The following is a 22187-nucleotide window of genomic DNA, read 5'->3' on the forward strand; positions in this document are numbered from 1 at the left end:
CAAGCTCCGGTTGGTGTAGGCAGGGGAGAGATGGATAGGGAGATGACTTTACATACAGACAACAGTACAGTGGTCAAGACGGCATTCTAAAAGGCACTGTTTACGTTTGAATATTTCTCAGCCACAGTTAGCTTTTATGCTGACAGCTTGTCAACTTTTTGTGTAGTTAGCTAGCCTCTACGTAGCTAAAATATAGCTAGCTATATAATAACAAGCTATAGTCCAGGGTTACAAAAATTAATGATTGTCAATGAGACAAATGTATAGCTAAGAACAAACAACCTTATCTTAAAGAGTCAAATAAGAGGGGGGGAGGGGGTGAACTTCTAAGTCCTTGAAATTGTTAATAGCTATATAAAAGAAGTAGTATAGATAGGGAGAAAGGAATAAGCACTCCTGCCAGGGGATTGGAAATCCTTAGAAATTTGATAGCAAACAAGGGGTAAAACATTTTATAACCTTGGAGGAGTACAAGAGGGTGCCGATAAGCCGCAAAATAAGGGAGAGTTCTGGCGACTTTTCGAATTAAATTGGCAGTTGTCCTCCAAACCGGCCGCACTTTTTTGAACTAGCCCGAAGCATTCCTGAAATGCAATGCAATTCCTTGTAACATACCATGCAGACGACAGTTGGAAGAAGGCGCTTGAAGAGAAAGGAGTTAATGAATTTCATATATAAGTTATTTATCAAGTAAATCTTATCAAAACCATCAAAAACAGTTCATTTAAGAACTTCACAACCACATAGTAAGTTTATTTTAATTTTTATAGTTTTTTGAATCATTTGTGGTTGATCTTTGATTGTTTTTGTGTTTTTGTTCGGGTCTATGCATGTTTTTCGGGCGAACACTTGATTTTTATTTAAAACGCCTAACTCGCCCAAAAACGCCTGCACTTTTAACGGTGTGATGCGGTTTATTGGCACCCTTGTAGGAGGAGTTATTAGGGTGGTAACATGTTTTTTCATTATCTAGATGAGTGAGCTTAGAATGATTAAGCATAGATTGAACTTTGAAATTTGTCTTAAAAAAGTAACATATCATATATATACCAAAATGCCAACGTTTTTAGGTTAGTTTGATGTTTTAAAAAAACAAATGTTGCCTCATAAAATCCAACATCCATTTTAAAAAACAGGAAACATATTTTTTGTTTTTTTAAGAAAAAATACAGAATTTATGTCAATATTTCTTTGTGTATCAAAACTGCATTGGCCAAACATGCCCTTCCTACTGATTATATTTAGCATCAGTTTAAAATTCATGGTATTGTTGTTTAAAAAAAAAAGGTCAAATTAAGTCCACTTGAGATATTTGCAGTAAGTCTGTCTGCAATAAAACTGTTATCCACATTAATTAGTCAGCTCAAAATATACCATTAAAATGTCACCTGCAAACTAACTACAGGCGATTCCACATCCACAAAAATTAGTCCACATGGAATTTAATCCATGTGAAACAATTCAGTGATTCTGTATTGTTATTCCATTAATATCTTAGTATTAACTGATTAACTGTACAGAGTCAAGCATGGTATTCCAATATTCCTGCATATTACTTGATGAAAATCATATAGGCCAAGGTACTGATGCCGCAAAACTTTTTTTTAAATTTAATTGGAATGGAGTTCTCCAATAGACTGGATGTAATACAATTTTCTCAATAGATGTGTAGTCTACAAGTCTGTTTATTTCTGGTTGTCTTTTTTGTGACCATGTCAACAGAATTGAAAGCATTGTTTGGATCTTTAAGATATGCGTTGCATTATAAAGCAAAAAAGAACAAAGAATCAACAAGCATGTGCAGTTAGTGAGTGACATACATCGCTACTTTTTTGCCACAGTGTTTGCAAGTGTTTTGATTATGTGTCAAAACCAATACATATGTCTGCAGGCAAAATTATTAACAACAAATCACCAAGCTCAAAAAATACAGTCATTTTCCTGAAATGTGTACTTGAAAAGCAATTGGCTATTAAAAATTGATATCAGACCTATTTGTATTCATGAAAACTGCACATAGTTGTAATCTATGGTATAAAGCCACTAGTACTAGTGAAACAAATACTCCACATAAATCTTTTTCTTTGATTCGGCCTAAAAAACAGCAATGAAAATGCAATGTGTACCAACAAAGACTTTTCTGTATAAAGAAATTTGTTCAATTAAGTAAAACGAATTTCCATTCATTACTATCTGCATGCATATATAGATGTTTTTTTTTTATTTATATATTTCTAGCATTAAAAAATAATTATTTGAGGAAACTTCCCAAATGTTTCCATTTATTACTATTTGTAGTAAATGTTTTTATACTTCCTCTTTTTTCCAACATTTAGAAATAATTATTTGAGGAAACTTCTTAACTGTTTGTTAAACTTTCACACAATTATTTAAAAAGTTATACAGACTCATTTTGAACTAAAGGAAAATGTTTATTTACTTTATACATTCATTTTACATGAAGCAGGCTTATTAAGAAATATTTACGTTATATTTAGGTTAAATCTTGACATGGATTTTCTGTTTTGCTTTGCTAAATTGTATTTTTGATTATATAGGACGAACAGCCAATTACTGATATGAGAAATCGTAAGAACAATATCAAACGGAGATCCCTACAACGTGAATGTAAGTCCTTGATTTTTTATTATTTTAGCTTTCTCAAATAGAAATATGTGGACACACATCTTTTTAGATTACTATTAGACCTTTATGTGTTGTATGCAAGTTCCGGAGAATTGCTTTAATCTTTTATTGCTTTGTATTCTTTATTTTGTTTTTTAGTGAAGAATGAAATCCACTGGCTGTTATTGTTATTGTTTATATGAACAAAGATTGCAGCAAACTTTATTGACATTAAGATAAACAATAGGCGAATGCGTTAGCACAAGCAGAACAAGATTAACAAATATGTTCTTGCTTAATTAGTTTTCTTATTGACATTTGGTGTAGTATACTTATAAGATATACTTATATATGTATTATAAGATGGAACGTAAATATCTACGCAAATGTTTATCGTTGTCTTGTGTTTAATCCCCTCCTAGACTGCCTTTATTTCAGGAAAGCCAAAGATCTTTTGTTAAAATTATTCTTTTATTTGATTTTCGAGATAAATTGTTAATCGCATTTGATGTGGTACTTTAATATCAGATTTTTATTTCATTAAGAGGCAGTAGAAATTTATATCTGTGGCTTTTACAAAACATTAAGAATTGGCAGGTCAGGAGCAATCCATACACATAAAATTAGCTAACATTTGCGAAAGTACCTTACCAAAGTATTCAGGTGAGAATTCTCGATTTTAGAAGCAATCCATACATAAGAGATTCGGTTATTTCGGTAAAGCGGGTCTCTGATAAACATTTAGAAAAAAGAGCACCTGTTTCATAAAGTACTCCATACGTAAAAGATACGATTGTTTCGGTGAATTTTGATAAACATTCGGGAAAAGGGTCCTGTATCTAGAAGCAATCCATCCACAAGACGTACGGGTGTTTCGTTAATTAGACTTTTGATAAACATTCGGGAAAAGCGTCCTGCTTTTAGAAGCAATCATACATAAGACGTACGGTTGTTTCGGTAAATTAGGCCTTTGATAAAAGTTTAGATAATGCTTTTGTCGCGTTCAATATTGACAGGAAAATAAAATTTCAGAACAAAAATCACCAAATTCGGCACTTGTCCATAGCATTATCAGTTAAGCGCTTCATATTTCTCTCGTTTCGTTCAATTTTGACAGAAAAATGAAATTTCAGAAAAAAAATCACCAAATTCGGCACTTGTCCATAGCATTATCAGTTAAGCGCTCCAACTTTCTCTCGTTTCGCTAAATTTTGGCCGGAAAATAAAATTTCAGAACAAAAGTCAACAAACTCGGCACTTGTCTATGACAGTATCAGTTAAACGCCTCATATTTCTCTCGTTTCGTTCAATTTTGACAGAAAAATGAAATTTCAGAACAAAAATCACCAAATTCGGCACTTGTCCATAGCATTATCAGTTAAGCGCTTCATATTTCTCTCGTTTCGTTCAATTTTGACAGAAAAATAAAATTTCAGAACAAAAGTCAACAAATTCGGCACTTGTCTATGACAGTATCAGTTAAACGCTTCATATTTCTCTCGTTTCGTTCAATTTTGACAGAAAAATGAAATTTCAGAACAAAAATCACCAAATTCGGCACTTGTCCATAGCATTATCAGTTAAGCGCTCCAACTTTCTCTCGTTTCGCTAAATTTTGGCCGGAAAATAAAATTTCAGAACAAAAGTCAACAAATTCGGTACTTGTTTATAGCATTATCAGTTAAACGCTCCAGGTTTCTAACGTTTCGCTAAATTTTGGCTGGAAAATAAAATTTCAGAACAAAAGTCAACAAATTCGGCACTTGTCTATGACAGTATCAGTTAAACGCTCCAACTTTCTCTCGTTTCGCTAAATTTTGGCCAGAAAATAAAATTTCAGAACAAAAGTCAACAAATTCGGTACTTGTTTATAGCATTATCAGTTAAACGCTCCAGGTTTCTAACGTTTCGCTAAATTTTGGCTGGATAATAAAATTTCAGAACAAAAGTCAACAAATTCGGCACTTGTCTATGACAGTATCAGTTAAACGCTTCATATTTCTCTCGTTTCGTTCAATTTTGACAGAAAAATGAAATTTCAGAACAAAAATCACCAAATTCGGCACTTGTCCATAGCATTATCAGTTAAGCGCTTCATATTTCTCTCGTTTCGTTCAATTTTGAGAGAAAAATGGAATTTCTAAAAAAAAATCACCAAATTCGGCACTTGTCCATAGCATTATCAGTTAAGCGCTCCAACTTTCTCTCGTTTCGCTAAATTTTGGCCGGAAAATAAAATTTCAGAACAAAAGTCAACAAATTCGGCACTTGTTTATGGCATTATTAGTTAAACGCTCCAGGTTTCTAACGTTTCGCTAAATTTTGGCTGGAAAATAAAATTTCAGAACAAAAGTCAACAAATTCGGCACTTGTTTATGGCATTATTAGTTAAACGCTCCAACTTTCTCTCGTTTCGCTAAATTTTGGCCGGAAAATAAAATTTCAGAACAAAAGTCAACAAATTCGGCACTTGTTTATGGCATTATTAGTTAAACGCTCCAGGTTATTGCACAGCATTTAAAATAGGGTAATGTAGACAATAAAGAGAAAACATTTTTTTAAAACATGCATTTCCTCAGTTATCGCCAGCTAATGCAATATTTTTCTTCTTAAGGAAAGAAACTCTTTCTTTTTATTCCAAATATATATAAAAAACTGTAAATAAAAAGTAAAATGCGTTTGTGACATCAGTTTCGCAGATGTCTTAATCTTCTGCATAAACGAGTTAAACTGTTCACAGATAGAAGAGTTAACGGCTTCAAATCCAAGTAATCCATTGTAACGGAATGCTGATGAGCAACTATGCGTGTAGCCATGAAACACGTCATGAAAGAATCTTGTGTCTTTGAAGTAGCCAGACTCCCTGTTGTGCACATACTCAGACAAACTGCAAGTGAAGTCGTACAGAACAACTTCCGGGGGATGTTCGCAATAAGCATACAATGATGCTGCCGGATCTTTGCGCCCTTCAGATCCAGGAATAATATGAAAACCAAGGCAATGTCCATGTTTTGGGCAAAACCACAAAAAGAGATACGAAGTACCCTTTTTGCTAACTTGTGGAAATCGTTTTTGACAGATTTCATCTGGCGTGTCGTCAAAATTTTGCTGATCTTTAGTGTCCACTGGGAAACTTCGTACTTCTCGCAGCTGCTTACCATGCTCTGTGAAATAGTAAGCACGTCCAAACCGAGGTGGATTATAAGTATTTTCCAATGGAGCAGCAGCAACCGCGTCAATATTGTCTTCGTGTACTTTTTTTACTAGGGTGCAGCAATAAAAGAAAAGTTGGATAACATCTGTTCCCGGTTCAGTCACAGACAGCAACGTAGCGATTTCGCAGTTGTAATGGCGCATTTTATGTATAAAACTGATTTTTAATTCGTCCGTACTAGAATTTAGTTCACATAATTCTAGAAATGCCATAAATTCGTCACAAATTTTTAACGGGATTAAGGCATCGATGCATGAATCGTAGGATAACAGTTTAAATACTGCCGCATACGCTTGACGTAATCCAATCGATATTTTCGCTTGGACCATAGTAACGAAGGATGGAACACAGCTATTAGGAATGTAAGTGAGCAAAGACTGTAGCTGATCATATTTTTGTAAACAATCAAGCTTTCCAGACAATACATCACAGCACAAATTTCGCAAAAAAAGCCTGGCTGCTGCAAACTGTTTCTTGGAAGATGGTGACTTTTCTTCGCTACGTAAAAAGCACCTGTCCAAACGACTTTTTTTTACATTTGTTGGTGCTTCCTTTGTTGCCTTTTCAATCGGTTCGACACATAAATTTTTGAATGTCAAACCAATCTTAGTGCCATCACATGCTAGAAACGGGGAAGGCCCATCACATCCAGGACAAAGTTGACGAAAATCGATACGCATTCTGGATGCCCAGCCAAAAAACCAATTAATAAATGTGTTAACATTCATGAAGTATGAGTCAAGTATTTTACATTTTTCTTGACAGCAGGAAACAAAACCGCTAAATGTCATTTTTGAATTGACAACACTGTCAACAAACTGCCAACCTACACGCAAAGAAAAAAAAAGCTCTATGAAATAACTTGTAAAATAAAATAGAAATTTCTTTTATACACAAATGCTCGCAAAACAAATACAAAAATATGAATGCTACTTTGTACCTAACTCATACCCAGCACAGGTAGCATGTGACAATTGAAATATCGAATCACTCGCACCATCCCATCGCTTTGAACAATTGTTGAGTAAACAAGTCCGACGGTAAATTTTACATTTTCGCACACCTCTGTCTGTAAATAGATTGCTATAGTGTGAAAATACAACAACACCGTTTTCATTTTCAGAGGAAGTCCAACCAGCCTATATAAGAAAATTAAAACGCTACCAGTAAAATGATTATTATTTCCTAGAGAAATGGAATAAACACATAAGTAGTAACATATCAGCACACAAATGAACACATGAATACTTAGCACATCAGAAAAAATACTTACTTCACAGTCACATTTGTTTGAACCTATGTCAGGAACAAACACCAGTTCTGTCAAACCTGTACTCCATCGTTTTCTTACGTCGTATATGTATTTTTCGCTATAACGATTTACGTCGACTGTTTCTTGACTCGGAGAAGACGGTGCAAAATTCCACAGTCCAGTGTCAACATCAAATACCTTTCCCCACTGCAAATAAATAGAAAAATTAGACTGATTTATGACAGGAAAACAGAGTGATGTAACTGTATAGTTGCAAAATAACTGAATAAAAAACAATTCATTTGGTTAATTTAATTTACAAACTTATGTTCAACAAGATGTCTTACATCGGCCTCCATGAGTGTGTAGTCCTCTTCGACATCTTCATGTAAATTATCCTCCTCTTCACTATTTACATCAAGCTCTTCGCAAGAGAGACGTACTTGTTGAGTATAAAACGACCGAAACGCAGACAAATGAGGACAAAGTGCAGCATTGCTCGAGAGTCGCTTGATATCTCTACAAGAACCTTGCTCCCGTTGACATCTTGACGAATGACACCTTACGATAGTCTTTCCGGTTCGAGATACATGAAACAATGTCACGAATTCAGTTTGAACACCATCAACCGCTACAGAGAACTTGTCAGTGCCGTCCTTTGAGGGAAGTTTTAACACTTTAACTTGATGCAATTGTTTCGCTTCTTTTACTTTTGACATATTGACGAAGGATGTTGAAACTTCGTCGACATGCAATTCCTTCAATAATCGGCAATGACAGCAGGTAGATGTTGTAGCATTTTCGTTTGGCGAGAGATTTGTTGAAAATGTTAGGCACGTACAACTAAAAGTGCATTCTTGTGCTATTACTTTGACAGATGTGTGAACAAACACAGTTGGCTAAACAAAATTTCAAATTAAATTTAATTTTTCGCAATTGTACAAGCATATGTGCAAGCATATTTACAAGCATATGTCTACATGATAAAACATGACATGTATTTACCAAAAAGTCGCCAGATTCGCAATGATATGCATTCATGGTAACGGTTGACTCAGTTTGTGTTAGCACACGCCAAGCGATTGTTCCTTGCCTAAATAATTCCCCACAAAAATACGAGTACAGTGACGGTTTCGTCTGAACAACTGTACCAAATGCAATCTAAATTACAGAAAAAGAATACTTAAGTATTATTCAACTTATATATCAAAGGACTCTCTATATTACAAAAGCTCTCTATTTCTAACATTTTCCTATCTACAATAATAATTTTCTCTCTCTCGAACTTTATGTATTTGGAACAAATTTCCATGTCCCTAGGAGACTTTACTGTAACAGTAAATATTTTTGTACTTACCTCTTTTTCACTGCTTGACTCAGACAAAATCTTGTTATTTAAATCTTGAGAAGGTAAATGTGTAGGTACATCTAGCTATAAACAATATAGCATAATCAGCAGTACTGAATTTTGGAAATAATTGAAAGAACATTTTTGGCACAGCTAAAAGATTGAAAGGGATATAATACATACCTGACTATCATCATCACAATCACTGATTTGAGTGTCAGTATCGTCTTCAAACTAATGATTCAAAAAAATAATATAAAAATTGAGTAATAACATCATATAGAAATATTATTAATAATCGCTAGCATTTCAATTCATTGCTTGTAAACCTTTCTTGGACACAAATAATCATAAGTTTAAGTCAACTAAATTAAATAAAACACTAACTGAATTTACGGTTACAGTTCTGCCTTCGCTTTGTGTCTCCTTTGCCATAGCCTAATTTAAAAATAGAAAGTATTTATCTGCGTAGACATAACTACATTTATTAACTTTAAATCAAAAAACAAAACAAATGATATAATGTCATTTTTTTAATTTTTGTCCCACTAACCTTGCAAGGCAATTCAACAATTTCTCCACCCATTTCCTGCAAAATACTATTTAAAGTTGCCTGCACTTAAAAACATTAAAAACAAACAATAACTTAACTATAAATATAGGACTAAGGTCAAATTCTTTGAATGCATTAGAGATCCTTTAACAGGAGCCTACTTGACAACAGCAGCAATAGGGTATTAATAAGCTATGCTGGGTAAATATTAAAAATAAAAAATTACAGAATAAATAATTGTACAACATTTTACCTCTTCTGCAGAGTATCCAAGGGCCTCACACAATGCACTATCAGAGTTAGGTCTTTTTATACCAGTACTCTGACACCTTGTTTTTGTTTTGTAATCAAAACATACTTTTTCACCAAGAATGGTTTTAAGACATGCAATGACAACGTTGTCTTGGCCATTATACATTGCTTGAATTATACGGCTTCTAGGTGAGCCAGGAAACCAACGTGAGCTAATTGAAAAACGCTGTTCAAATTTTATGGCGTTGTTATTTTTACCATACCAAATCCATTTATGAAAATTAGGGATCGAAGACAAAAACATTAGTTGTTCTTCCAACGATAAAACTCTATCATCAGTTGAAGTAAATAAATTAAAGTTTGGTATAGCAAATGCTTCTTGAGGATTAGATCTATATAGTTTCAACTGCGATTCCCAGTCTGTGATGCTATCAGTTGAAATAAAATACCTGTGCATACAATTATAATTCATCTCAGTGTATTACACCAGAACTTTTAAAAGAAAAAATTATTTTGCAAATAAAATTATATATATAACTATTGCAAGCTACTTACCTTTGTTTACTATGCCCACAAGAATCCAATTTATCTTCCCAATTTTGTCTTTTTTGTAACACCATACACACAACCAAATCACAATCCACTTTTCCTTCACTTTTTTCTTGGAGTAAGTTCGACATACATTGAGCAATACCAGTAGAAGTACGTTTATAAATTTTTCGAGAGAAGTTTTTGTATTCCTTCTTTGGCTTCTCTGAATACAAATAAAATGTGTAGATTTATTGTTGGAATAACAAACAAAGGCTAAAATACATAATAAAACATAATATTTAGAACTATATACTAATCTTATACCTATTCGTCGACTTGCGTATAGGCCACAAGCACGTTGTTTTTCCACAATAACGTCTTTTTCTGTATAAATATTGTATGGAAAAACATTCCATGCATATCTTTCCTTAATCATACTGCCCATGACATTTAGGTAAAATCCTGAAAATGCTCCAAATTCAAAATATCTTGCCATTGTTTGTTCTGCATCTGCATGGACAATACTGCAAAGGAATATGCCATCCACATCATCATCTGTAGCCAAAGAAAGAAGTGTGTCTTCAGCAGCTAACATACTGCAAAATGACTTGAAATATCCATTTCTCATTTTTTGTGTAAAGTCAATTTCCAAAGCAATACCATCTTGGCATTTTTTGAGACAATTTAAAGCATTATTTATGTACTCATCGCCTAAAGTATAGGAATATAACGAAATATTAAGCAGTTATATATTTTGATGAAATTCCTGAATGCCAACATGACAGTACGTAAGCATCTGAATTAACCCCTGTAATATAGCTCAAACAATAAGTACAATTATAATACAATATCAATAGTTATAGTGAGTATGAGTATAAGATAAAATATGAAAAGATAATCAGACATCATTTATAAATCATACTTTGCTTTGAAGTCATATCCATTGTTTCATCCTCAATATTTGATTGCTCAGCACTTTCATGATTCAATATAGTATTCTATTTTGTAAGAATATTAGATGTACTCAATGTGATACTGCAACTAGCTATACATAAAATAAAAAAATTAAATTTTTAGCCACAAACCTGTTCATTTTCTAATGAAATCATATTGCTTGTATTTTCAGCATTAACACTGACCTGAAATTAGGAAAATGTACCATTAGTTACTACAAAGTATGACAAAGGATAAACTCGATGACCAATAAGGATGGAAAAAGACAGAAAGGGTCAATGAGCAAATGCATAAAAAAGGCGACCATGTATAAGAAAAGTGACATACTGTTAGTGATGTTGTGGATTGTACTACTACTTCTGCTCCAAGATCACATGGGGGTGGGGAAGTTTGAAGATTATCCATCTGGCTAGATATAAAAAGCTAAAACAAACAATGCTACAATTTAGAAAAATTAGCTAGGTTTGTGTTTCTTCTTTTCCTTTTTAACTACCATGTGGTTTAGGGGTCTAGGGCGAGCTAAATAAGATAAGTGAACTGCCAGACCAAAAACTCCTAGACCCTCGATAGTTGTATAATTTTCTAATCAGTAAAGACATAATAGGCAAGAAGAAAGAGTTTACGTGGTGGGTGGTGGGAAAGTTTCTTTGGCATTTACAGATATTGCAAACAAAAATATGTGGTATTTTGTGGTATCTATGGGACGTAGGACTACAGTGTTTCCTGAAGGACTAAATCCAACCTCTAGCTTAAAATACTTAGCTTTGTGTAACATCCATTCTTCGTTCTTGTTGTTTTGTTCCAGCCAGCTAGCAGTTGCGGCCACTGTTGTTTACATTTTATGCTACCATTTTGATTGTATGATGTAATATTTTGTTCTAATTATAGCTATTTTATGTGGTATCAAATTGCCGTATCAAGTGTATGTTGGGTGAACCGACTGACAGGAAGAAGAAAGACCACAAACCCACAAACCCCAAAATTTGCGAAATTCATTAATTCAGTTAATTCTGCCTACATTCACTTAAAAGTTTGGTGGAAACACCTTTATTTACTAGTTAGTTAAACATGTGTTTTGAACACTTGTCTTATCTTTTTAAAAAAGAAAAAAAAAAAAAAGTAAAAATAGTTACCAAGATGAGATTCGAACACACGACGACTCCCGTGTCGGTGCTCAGAGAGGCAAAAATTTCCATTCTTGTAGGACACATTTGCGTTTTAATACAAGCTCACGAGCTTGTAACTATAAACCATACATCATTTTGTTTACATTTTTGTGAGTGCTAAATTGTTAATAATTGAATATTTTTACGCAGTTGTCAAACGGGTGGCTAAATTAAAAAAACAATGGGATATATTTCTCTCTTTATTGTGATGGTCATGGGGTCAATCTACACAAAGTGATTTAAATAAGAAAAAGTTGAAGATCAAAATGGCAAAAATGTTGAATACCATGTAAAGAAAATATTTTTATTATTTTTTTCTACTTAACTTGCGAATAAAATAGCGAGTAAAAATAAATAAAGTAAAAAAAAAGGAAAAGGTGAAGCCACCATATTGCACGTTCGATTTGTTTTGAAGGTTTCCGGTTTGTATTTTTATTCAAATTTGGCGCCATCTCATGTTAACAAACTTTATCGTTCGAAGTTGGTAGTATGTTGTTGAAAAGGGACTCAAAACATGAAAAAATATTGTTGTTGGTTATGACAGATATTTCTTAGTTCAGAGAAGTTTAAACGAAGGTTATAAAAAGCTGTTACTACTAAAGTACGTAAGATATTATGGCTGGCTGCCACAAAATAGTTTCTTGTTCGCCTCTCCTTTAAACTTCTCCATAGGTCCTGCCTAGGAGCGTGCTTAGGTGTAGAGCTTATAAATTTTGTGCGAGAACTGTGCTGTGAATCGTTGGGAACCCTAATCCAAAGGCGAATAGATCTAGACTACGTTTACATGTAGGCGGGATGAAACTTCTTCTTTGACCGACCTGAAAAAGAAAAGGTGTATCTACCTGATGTGATAATAACTAAGTATCCAAGCTCGTCCTCTGTATCGGCCATTAATAATTTAAACCTGGGTCTTTATGTTTCATCATATCTACGATATGTTTTCGAAACAGCGTGAAGAATTATGCGGGAAAGGCATTTCGCGACGATGTTGGATCCACAAAATGTTAAAAAATTCTACTCGTGTAATTTTACCGATATGATCACCTTTTGTCTGCTACAGGTTAGTGTCTGTACTGAGAGTCATTCAATGAAAATTGTTAGTAATGGAAAGAAAAAATTTAACAGCACACATCACCAAAATCCTTTCTATGACCTTTCAGACGACACGAACCCTAATTAAGTTCTTTTATTATCAGAGGCGCTATGTTCTGTCTCAGCTATTTAACTAGTTTACGTTTACTTCTGACTAGATCATGTCAGACAGTAAAATTAAATGCGGATCAAGTGCATAGATTTTAGACAATTTCTTTTCCTTCGTAGGATGCTATTCACCTTAATAACTTTGTTGTAATAACCGAAAAAAGTATAAAGAATACTGTAAAATTTCCAGAATGTGTTACCAATCGTATTCTTAAAAATCAAGAAGAGCTTACATAAGAGTCTGTCAACACCTGTATTTTTTGGATAATCGATACAAATATGCATAGAAAAGACGCTTCAAGACCCGAAAACTCAATAAATAAGAACAGCATTCTTTAAATATTCTAAGTTTAAAAATTGAAGAAACAGGATTTATTAATATCATTTGTTACAGACACCCATCCCACGGTGGGGGAATGTGCCAATATATATATATAAATACAAAAAAGAAACGAAACAAAATAAAAACACAATTGTTTTTTATGATTTATATCGACTAAAGCCAGTATAGTAAGTGTATACAGTTCACACTTTATGAATTTTTTCGAAGTTTTACTATTTTTTTGTTTACAATTTTTTAGTAAAAACCTCGTGAAAATACCAATTACGCACCCTCCCATCAAAACCTAGACAATAAAACAAAACAGAATAACCTCTTGATAAATTCTTTCTATAAATTGCAGCTTTTTTTTAATCACGATTACTCTGTCTCGGTTTTGTCTCGATTAAATCAGATCGGCAACGTTCATTGGCATCTCATCGATAGTTGTATTATAGAACTGCTCAATATCTTTCAGTACACGAGCATCCTCTTGCGTTGTGAAGTTGATGGCAACACCCTTCCTACCAAATCGACCACCACGGCCAATTCTAGAGAAATAGGCAAGATGTCATTGTAAATAAACATGGGCAGCAAGAACGAATTTACAAACTAAAGGGACTATCCGGTAGAAATCCATCTTAGCATAAACGTGAAAAAGATATTTATAATACCTTGTTTAAAAAGAAAATGATATTCTTGTTCTCACAATATCTGTTTCTGGTTTACAAAAATATGCTTCCCTTCGCGTTAACATTCACTATGGCATGTTGTGTATGTCGAAAACGAGGCTGAAACAATATTTTTCCTCTGACGTAGTTACAGCTCACAGAATTCAAGAAGCGGGATGTCTGTTCTGAATGCATGAACTTTTAAACTTCATTTTGAAATATATTTTAATTTAACTACATTGCCCCACCCCCTGGGATTGATTGTAAAATATTATTTACAAATCGTGCACAATGCTAGCGCGTACTTTTTCTTCTCTGTCTACATAGCTCACAAACACTCTCTGATATGAATTAGCTAGTTTGTACAGGCCCTAAATCGAGAGATAATAAGTGATATTTGCTTTGTGTTCTTTCTTTTCGAGCTTCCTCCATTCCATCAAAATGCCTTGTTGCAGTGTAGTAGGTTGTTTAAATAGTACAAAAAAAGAAAGGGGAAAAAAAGGAGGAAAAAAATCAAACGGAAAATAATACCGGGGAAGGAAAAAAGATAGCGGAGAAATTTTTTTTTTCACATTGCTCAAAGATCGAAAATTAGCAACTGCTTGGATTAAGGCTGTAAATAGAGAAGATAAACTGCCAAAATATTTTAATGTTTGCTCTGATAATTTTGAGGAAAGTTGTTTCGAGAGTTCTTAGGCAACGCAAAATAATCTTTAATATAGACAGGCCAAAAAAGAGAATTTTGATACCAGAGTCAATCCCTACCCTATTTCCTCATAAAAAAAAATTAAAGGGAAGAGAAACATTAAAATGCAGAATTGAGGAGAAACAAAGGAAAGAGTTATGCCTATTTTGCAAAGCGTAAGCTTTGACCTTGTAACCAGGATCCTTACGACTGTGTGAAATTGACATATTTACAACCTTTTAGATTGTCAAAAAGCCATTGAACATGATACTGTTGAAAATGGATTTTAGTATGGATTTTGCTTGCTACAACGCAGACTTGTGAGCGTTCCACACATTATAAATATGTTACGATAAAAAACGTAGCAACTCAGAGTGAACACATTTTATTTAGTTGCATCCACAATTTCGCAACATGAGCATTCTGTTTCCGTAGGCATCACACAACAATTCTCACATGAGCACCAATTTTTCACGGCTGAGTTAATTAGGGGCGTTTCTAGCGGTGGTACAAAATCATTTTCATTGTCATCGTAAGATGGAACTCTTCGTTCACCCAATTGTATTTCCGGCTCATATTAAAAGCCAATTACTGTGGGAAACCTATTAGAAGTCATACTTACTCGCGAAAAAAAGAGAGTTGTTTTTCATTTATTATTTTACATCGCCCGATCGAAGTAACAACTAACCAGGGGGTGAGCTCAATCTGTGCAAAAACGGGAGCTGTAACTACGTCAGTTGCATAATTGCGCAACTAAATTTTTTGTCCAGGCCTCAACTGCATTACAAGAGCACGCCATATTGAAAGTAAGCATAGCGAAGGAAACATAAACATATGCAGAGTATCATGAACTGGGGAATACTGAAGGTATAAGAGAGCAAATTTTGGTTATTTTTAAAATATGATCATACAAGGAGTACTTGATTTTCTACCGGATAGTATCTTTAAGGCCAGCTGTGCAGTCTTTATAATTTAAATAAAACAGTATTAACTTCAGGGAATGAGAAACTACAGGTCATGCTGTCTTTACTCCTTTTGAGAGTCCAGTTTCTTTCAGTAACGAGATATCACAGCGTTTTTCACAGCATTCGAAAAATACGCTCAACTAAATATTTACCAACACCTTACCCAGTATAAAAGTTAAACAATCAATGCTACTGTAAGAACTTATTTTTTTAACCTAAAATATATTGAATTCTTTTTCAAAAAGTACATAAAACAAATGGACACCCCCTTTTGTTCATTACATGACTCTCCCTCCCCTTTAGGACAAAGGTTCTATTTGAATGTTCTCATAGGAAAAAAACTCAGATATTTATGCCTCCACATTTTAACTTAAGAAATGTGTGAAAATGATGTACTTACTTTAATAAAAAATAGAGATTAAGATTGAGAAAACAACCAGACATACCTGTGAATATAATTTTCTCGGTTATTTGGTAAATCATAATTTATGACCAAAGAAACTTGTTGAACATCAATACCACGTGCCTATGAGGTTAAAACAATAGGTTAGCCAACATCAATAGCCTTTACTCATCATCTCATTTTTTATTAATGAATTTATTTGTTGGCTTTCAGAAGGAATTCACAATGTCTAGAAAAACTCAAATTTTCAGATTTTCCCTGGGTCAAAAGCCTAAATACAAGCTAGCTGCAAAATTTTTTAGAATATACTTCGTAATTTATCACATTTTTAACGAAATGAAATGAAAATACATATTAAGTTCTATTCTAAAAAAAAGCTTGCAATTTAAGGTTTAACAATGATGCTCCAAAGTATGGATTTGCTGAAAAACCTGCATAATCAAATTTGACATATGATTTTTTAGAAAGAGTGAAAATCTATTCCCTAAATTTTCCGCCTTCCGAGAATACTTCCCCAAGCATTGAAAAATCAGTGACTCCAAAAACTATTTTTACAAATGTTGTTAAAAAAAAAAAAAAAGCAACCTAACTAGACCTTTTAAGAGACGTTTTGGGGGCTGTGTCAACCATACGGACGTTTGAACTAAAAAATAAAACAATAACAAATTACTTACAAGTAAATCAGTTGTGATTAAAACACGACTTGATCCTGATCTGAATTCTTTCATAATTATATCTCGCTCGCTTTGGTCCATGTCACCATGCATAGATGATACTGTGAAATCTTTTTCATGAAGTTTCTCTTTTAACCAATCAACCTTCCTTCTTGTATTTAGAAAGATAACAGCTTGGGTGATGGTCATTGTCTCGTATAGATCTGTCAACGTTTCCAATTTCCATTCCTGTAAAGGAAAATATAATATTACAATTCTGTATCTTTCTTAATACACTCAAAAATTCATTTTTATTGTATTTTTAGTGGTAGCCTTAAAATACAGAAAAACTGAAGTTCTTAGCAGTGTCGCACATTTGCTGCATGTTATTTTGTACCACTGGAGCATGCACATTAAAATCGTTAAACTTCAGAACTGTTGTTTTATTGTTTTGTTGTTTGTTCTTGGATCCCTTGTATTGAGCATATTTGATGTAAAAAAAAGATGACCAATGTTCCTAGACCAACAAGAATGCAGTAAATCTGGATATGTGAATTTTATATATCTTGTAAAGTTTGTCCTCTGTTTTTATCAATAAAAACAAGCAATCTTTAATAACTTGAAAAATGTCAGGGTAAATACATAATGGTACCAATACATATAAACCAATATAGTAGCTGCTTAAATTGTGCTATCTGTTGTATTGATTATTTTTTTGCTTAGGAATTTGTTTGTATAGAAAAATATTTTGAGTCAGTAAGCGAAACACTGGGAATATAGAAAAATATTGAAAAAACCTGATCCTTACAAATTAAGAAAGTCTGTCAGAAAACAAAAGGGCAGCCTAATCAAAAACAGTTAAAACAATAAATAGTATGAGCACAAAATTATAAAAGCCTATTGCTTTATATATTTCTGTTGTTGTTTTTGTAATGTTCAGAACATATGTTAATTATCGGATTTGTTTTAAGTTGGATTCAGAGCTATAACCGAGTATAAATTAACGCACCTCCTTTTCAACATTGATGAAGAATTGTTTGATACCCTCTAGGGTCAATTCTTCTTTTTTCACCAAGATATTAATTGGATCTCTCATAAATCTTTTTGTTACTTCCAACACATCATCAGGCATCGTAGCTGACAACAAGATAACCTAAATACGGTAAACTGTGTCCATTCAAAGTTAATCCCCAATTTTCCTAACATTTTTTGGCTAAAAATCTTATTTCCTTCAACTTTCTAGTATTATGGGCTAGTGCAGACATTCTAACACAAAATATATATTAATTTAATTCCAGCACATTATTATAAGACACTGTAAAAATGATTGCTAATTCTGTAAGCACTTTAACTATATATATATAAAATCCTTGTCAATATTTTAAAAATGAAAATAGTTTGATTGAACATTAAACCTACATTCCCCACACATTCCTAAAAATCAAATAAGTTTCCTGACGTTTTGAAAAATCCATAAGAAGTGAGCATCATGGAGTTATGGTGGTGGAAAAAAAAGACAATAAACACTCCCTATCTAAGTCAGGATTATAAAACAGGATAATAAAAAAATAATAAAATAACCAGCTTCCAGACTGTGTTACGAATTGCACTTTTAATTATTAAAAAAATACAGTACTGTAAAAATGGTCACCTATATAGGACGGCATTTAAGCATTTACAATATTGATTTTCAGTTGATTCTTTTTGTAATTTTCATGTTTGTCATGCTTTTTGTTTATTCTGTGGAAAATAAGGCAATTTTAGTATTTGGATGAGTTTCTGCTAGTGGTAATTAACATTTTTTGTCACTTTACTGCTCAGCAAGTTAGAAAATTTCAAAAATTAACCCACAACGATATGTCACATTATGGTTACAATAACAAATTTCTATGTTTCTGACATACCAGACAAGAGAATCCTTTCTCATCATTGGGTATAAAAATCGTGTGTTCTTGCATTACATGACAAAATAAAATCTCACCTGAATACTACTTGGTAATTTTCTGAACACATCATAAATCTGATCCTTAAATCCACGAGACAACATTTCATCAGCCTCATCTAACACAAACATTTTCATATACTCTGTAGACAAAGCACCACGACTGATCATATCAAATACACGTCCAGGTGTTCCAACAACACAGTGAACACCTTCGTTCAATATTTGCAAATCAGATCGAACAGCAGTCCCACCAATACATGCATGACATTTCACTTTTTGATAATCCCCAAGGGCTAACACAACCTTTTGTATCTAAAATCAAAAATGATATAAAATAAAAAAATAAATAAATTATAAAAAATAATATTTCACAACATTTTTCTTCACTAAACATTTTCAGGCAAGGCAAAAAAATCTTATACCTGCTGGGCCAACTCTCTTGTTGGTGCAAGCACCAGAGCTTGACACTGTGTTAAGCTAAAATCTATTTGTTGCAGAATAGCAATAGAGAAGGTAGCAGTTTTACCAGTACCAGATTGCGCTTGGGCAATGACGTCATATCCTAGACAAAAAGAATTAGTAAAAAGAAAGAACTATTAGATTTAGAGTGACAAAAACCAAAATATTTTAGCCAAGGAACATAAGAAACACCCTTAATAACAAAAAAAAAACGTAAGAAATAAAATAAATGTTTACAAATACACACTGACCTTTTATTGCTGGCATGATCGCCCTCTGCTGGATTGCAGATGGCTTTTCAAAACCATATGCAAAAATACCCCTCAACAAGTTCTCCCGAAGGTTCATATCATCAAAATTATCAACAGTTTCAGTCCATGTTGATTGAATATTCTCACTACTCACAGGCTCCATGCCCTGTGGCCCATCACTTGTCATGTCTGGGCTAAAATGAATACAAGATTGATACAAAATAAGTGAACTGCTAGAACTATAATTCAATAAAATCTGTCTATAACAGTCACTTAAAGGAGCCATAAATATTGGCTGTTTGGGAAAGGTGGCTTCAAGACAGTTTTAGCTAATGTTTTTTAGATTAAATTGCATTATTAATCATGGTCTAAGATGTTTTGTCTCGCTAACAACCTCAGAAAACATGTTACCCTCTACCCAGAAAAATTCTACTCTAGTGACCACCAAATTAAACGTCTATGTTAATGCAACTAAATACACAATCACATACACAGGTTACCTGCTGCAGGCAGGTTTAAACAATACTAAAATCGGTTATTTCAGGTGAATGCTAACACAGGTTTCACTGTAAATAATTGTGAAAATATCAGCCACCAAGAAAGCCTAAAAGACACAGGCAGATAGATAGATAGATAGATATTTTATTTAGAGCACAAAGATTACTAGTACTTATATTTTCAGCTAGATTTTATGTTGCTTCTTATGATTGGCTAAATTCTCATTAGTAAACAGGAAGGCAAATTCTTTATTTCCTGTGTATGTGTGTACACTGTGAATATATCAACATACTTGGAATGTTTTTTGTGTAAATTTGACGACTTTCGTATGTTTCCGTGTACATACAACGATTTGTCAACCTGAGTAAATATACCAAAATAGTAAAGAATACAAAGTTTTGTATTGGGCAATGTAATAAAATTTCATCTTTTGAGAGGGATCTATTTTATCAGCAAAACTAGATGTCATTGAAGCCTTGTAGGTAAAATAGCCATTGAATGGTGTTAATTTATTTCCAGGTCTATGAACATTTCAGTGTGCTAGAATTGGTAAGAAATTGGTAGCTATAGGCTCTATACTTTGCGTATAGCTACACTGTTGTTGTTCATTGCCGAATTTTCAGAAGCCTTTTTTTGCTTGTGAAAGTCATTATTAGTTGATGGTCTTTTCAAATTACATTGGCGGTTGTCCTCCGAAACTGCTCGCACTTTCCAGGAATTCGCCCGAACTCAAACGAAACATTCCTGAAATGAATTCCTTATACCACGCTTGAAGAGAAAGGAGTTTATAAAGTTTATCTATAAGTTATTATCAAGTAAATCTTATCAAAGCCATCAAAAACAGTTCTTTTAAGACCTTCGCTACCGCATAGTAAGTTTATTAATTTTTATAGTTTTTTAAATCATTTGTGGTGAATCTTGAAGGGGTTTGTGTCTGTGTTTTTGTTAGGGTCTATGCAAGTTTTTTTGGGTGAATACTTGATTTATTTTCAAAACGCTGAACTCGCTTGAAAACGCCTGCACTTATTACGTTTTATGGCGCTTATCTGCACCCTCGTATTTGACGTTTTGAGTGGCAACACGAAGATGGACAAAAACTTCTAGATACTCGAAATATAAGTCACTAAATCACTTTTATGTAGGTAATTTAACAGAATTTAAAGCACTGTTTTACACTTCAGGAAAATTTCTGGCAAGTTTTGAGTTATATCGATCATGACCCTATACTTTCTGTTTTATAGGAGGGGTGTCAAACAACAAATATTGTAGTTAAAGCTAGCTAGCTAAAAACACAGTAAGACAGTTGAAAATGTTAACACATTGGAGTTACATGATATGAATTTATACACATAAAGGTCAAACCGTGTAGCAATCTTAGAACAACATGAGAGAAAATGCCCTATTAGTGTTTCACATTTTAGCTACCTTATTGTTCAAGTAAAATTCAACCAATCATTAGAAGGAACATTTAAAATCATTTTTGGTAAGTTTCATATTTTAGTAAACTTTATAGAGCGTAGGAAAGGCAAGATACCTTTGATTTGATTCATCGGTCATGTTTGCATGAGACTTCTCACTAGAAAAGAATTACACATTCGAAGAGGCCTGGTCTACATAGCACTAGAATCCAACCCCCGCAGTTGAATAAAAACTTGCATAGGTCAGCAACATCAACTAGGCTGGAAGTTGGTTTTCGTAAACACGTGTTTTTGTTCTAAAAATTTAAAATGGTATCCGTGTCCTGAAAGAGGTTCTCAAACCAACCTTGTTTCTAGATCTTTTTCTGTTGAATCAAATGAAATGACTAATTTATAAGCATAGATCACACGAAGATCACAAGAGCAATATTATTGACTGATAAAATCTCTTTGTTATATTCAGTTTCTAAAACATTCGCTGGTTTGTCTTGTAAGTAGTCAGGATTTTTCTCAAAAAGTTTCATGAACAAGAATGAATTTGTCTGTTAAAAAGCCCACCAAAACACCAAAAATTCAACTTCCTGCTTAATCTCAATTCTCCATGCACAAAACACAGGCACAAAGTGGACATTTCTATTATTTATTAACTTCAAGCACAGACTCATTTGCGGGCAGAAAATTCTCTTGTTTTTCTTTTTCTTTTCTCTCAAGGTATTCGAGAGATCTTCGTAGCACCATAGGAGAATGAAAACACCAAATGAAAACACTAAACGCGTCTTCAAAAATACTCATAAATTCACGTGAAAGAACTTTCGCGTTTTTCTG

At 33.4% G+C, this 22187-nt stretch overlaps 2 protein-coding genes and 1 long non-coding RNA gene across 4 annotated transcripts; 1 reads left to right on the forward strand and 2 right to left on the reverse strand.

The window, feature by feature from the left end:
- Window positions 1–752: 752 nt before the first annotated feature.
- On the forward strand, window positions 753–3016 carry LOC130636565 (uncharacterized). Its single transcript, XR_008982274.1, has 2 exons — window positions 753–2628; window positions 2785–3016. It is a non-coding gene; the product is annotated as an uncharacterized LOC130636565 (long non-coding RNA).
- A 2150-nt stretch (window positions 3017–5166) lies between these two features.
- Window positions 5167–11623, reverse strand: LOC130636556 (uncharacterized). Of its 2 annotated transcripts, XM_057446308.1 has the most exons (15): window positions 11057–11623; window positions 10861–10914; window positions 10698–10773; window positions 10100–10486; window positions 9800–9998; window positions 9246–9693; window positions 8993–9028; window positions 8827–8877; window positions 8623–8673; window positions 8449–8523; window positions 8097–8252; window positions 7439–7990; window positions 7113–7298; window positions 6780–6978; window positions 5167–6665 (listed from the first exon to the last, which is right to left on the reverse strand). In XM_057446308.1, the coding sequence occupies exons 1-15, from the start codon at window positions 11132–11134 to the stop codon at window positions 5215–5217; spliced, it is 3999 nt and encodes a 1332-aa protein (XP_057302291.1). In that variant the 5' UTR covers window positions 11135–11623; the 3' UTR covers window positions 5167–5214. The 2 variants fall into 2 exon arrangements, with proteins under 2 accessions (XP_057302291.1, XP_057302292.1); XM_057446309.1 differs by lacking the exon at window positions 8993–9028.
- Window positions 11624–13466: 1843 nt separating this feature from the next.
- On the reverse strand, window positions 13467–21628 carry LOC130636561 (eukaryotic initiation factor 4A-I-like). The gene is made up of 8 exons (XM_057446321.1): window positions 21479–21628; window positions 19447–19640; window positions 19159–19298; window positions 18773–19048; window positions 17801–17944; window positions 16813–17040; window positions 16182–16261; window positions 13467–13965 (listed from the first exon to the last, which is right to left on the reverse strand). Exons 1-8 carry the CDS (start codon window positions 21499–21501, stop codon window positions 13821–13823), a joined length of 1230 nt encoding a protein of 409 aa, XP_057302304.1. The 5' UTR covers window positions 21502–21628; the 3' UTR covers window positions 13467–13820.
- Window positions 21629–22187: the final 559 nt, after the last annotated feature.

The sequence above is a fragment of the Hydractinia symbiolongicarpus genome, chromosome 3, assembly GCF_029227915.1.
Source record: "Hydractinia symbiolongicarpus strain clone_291-10 chromosome 3, HSymV2.1, whole genome shotgun sequence".
NCBI lineage: Eukaryota > Metazoa > Cnidaria > Hydrozoa > Anthoathecata > Hydractiniidae > Hydractinia > Hydractinia symbiolongicarpus.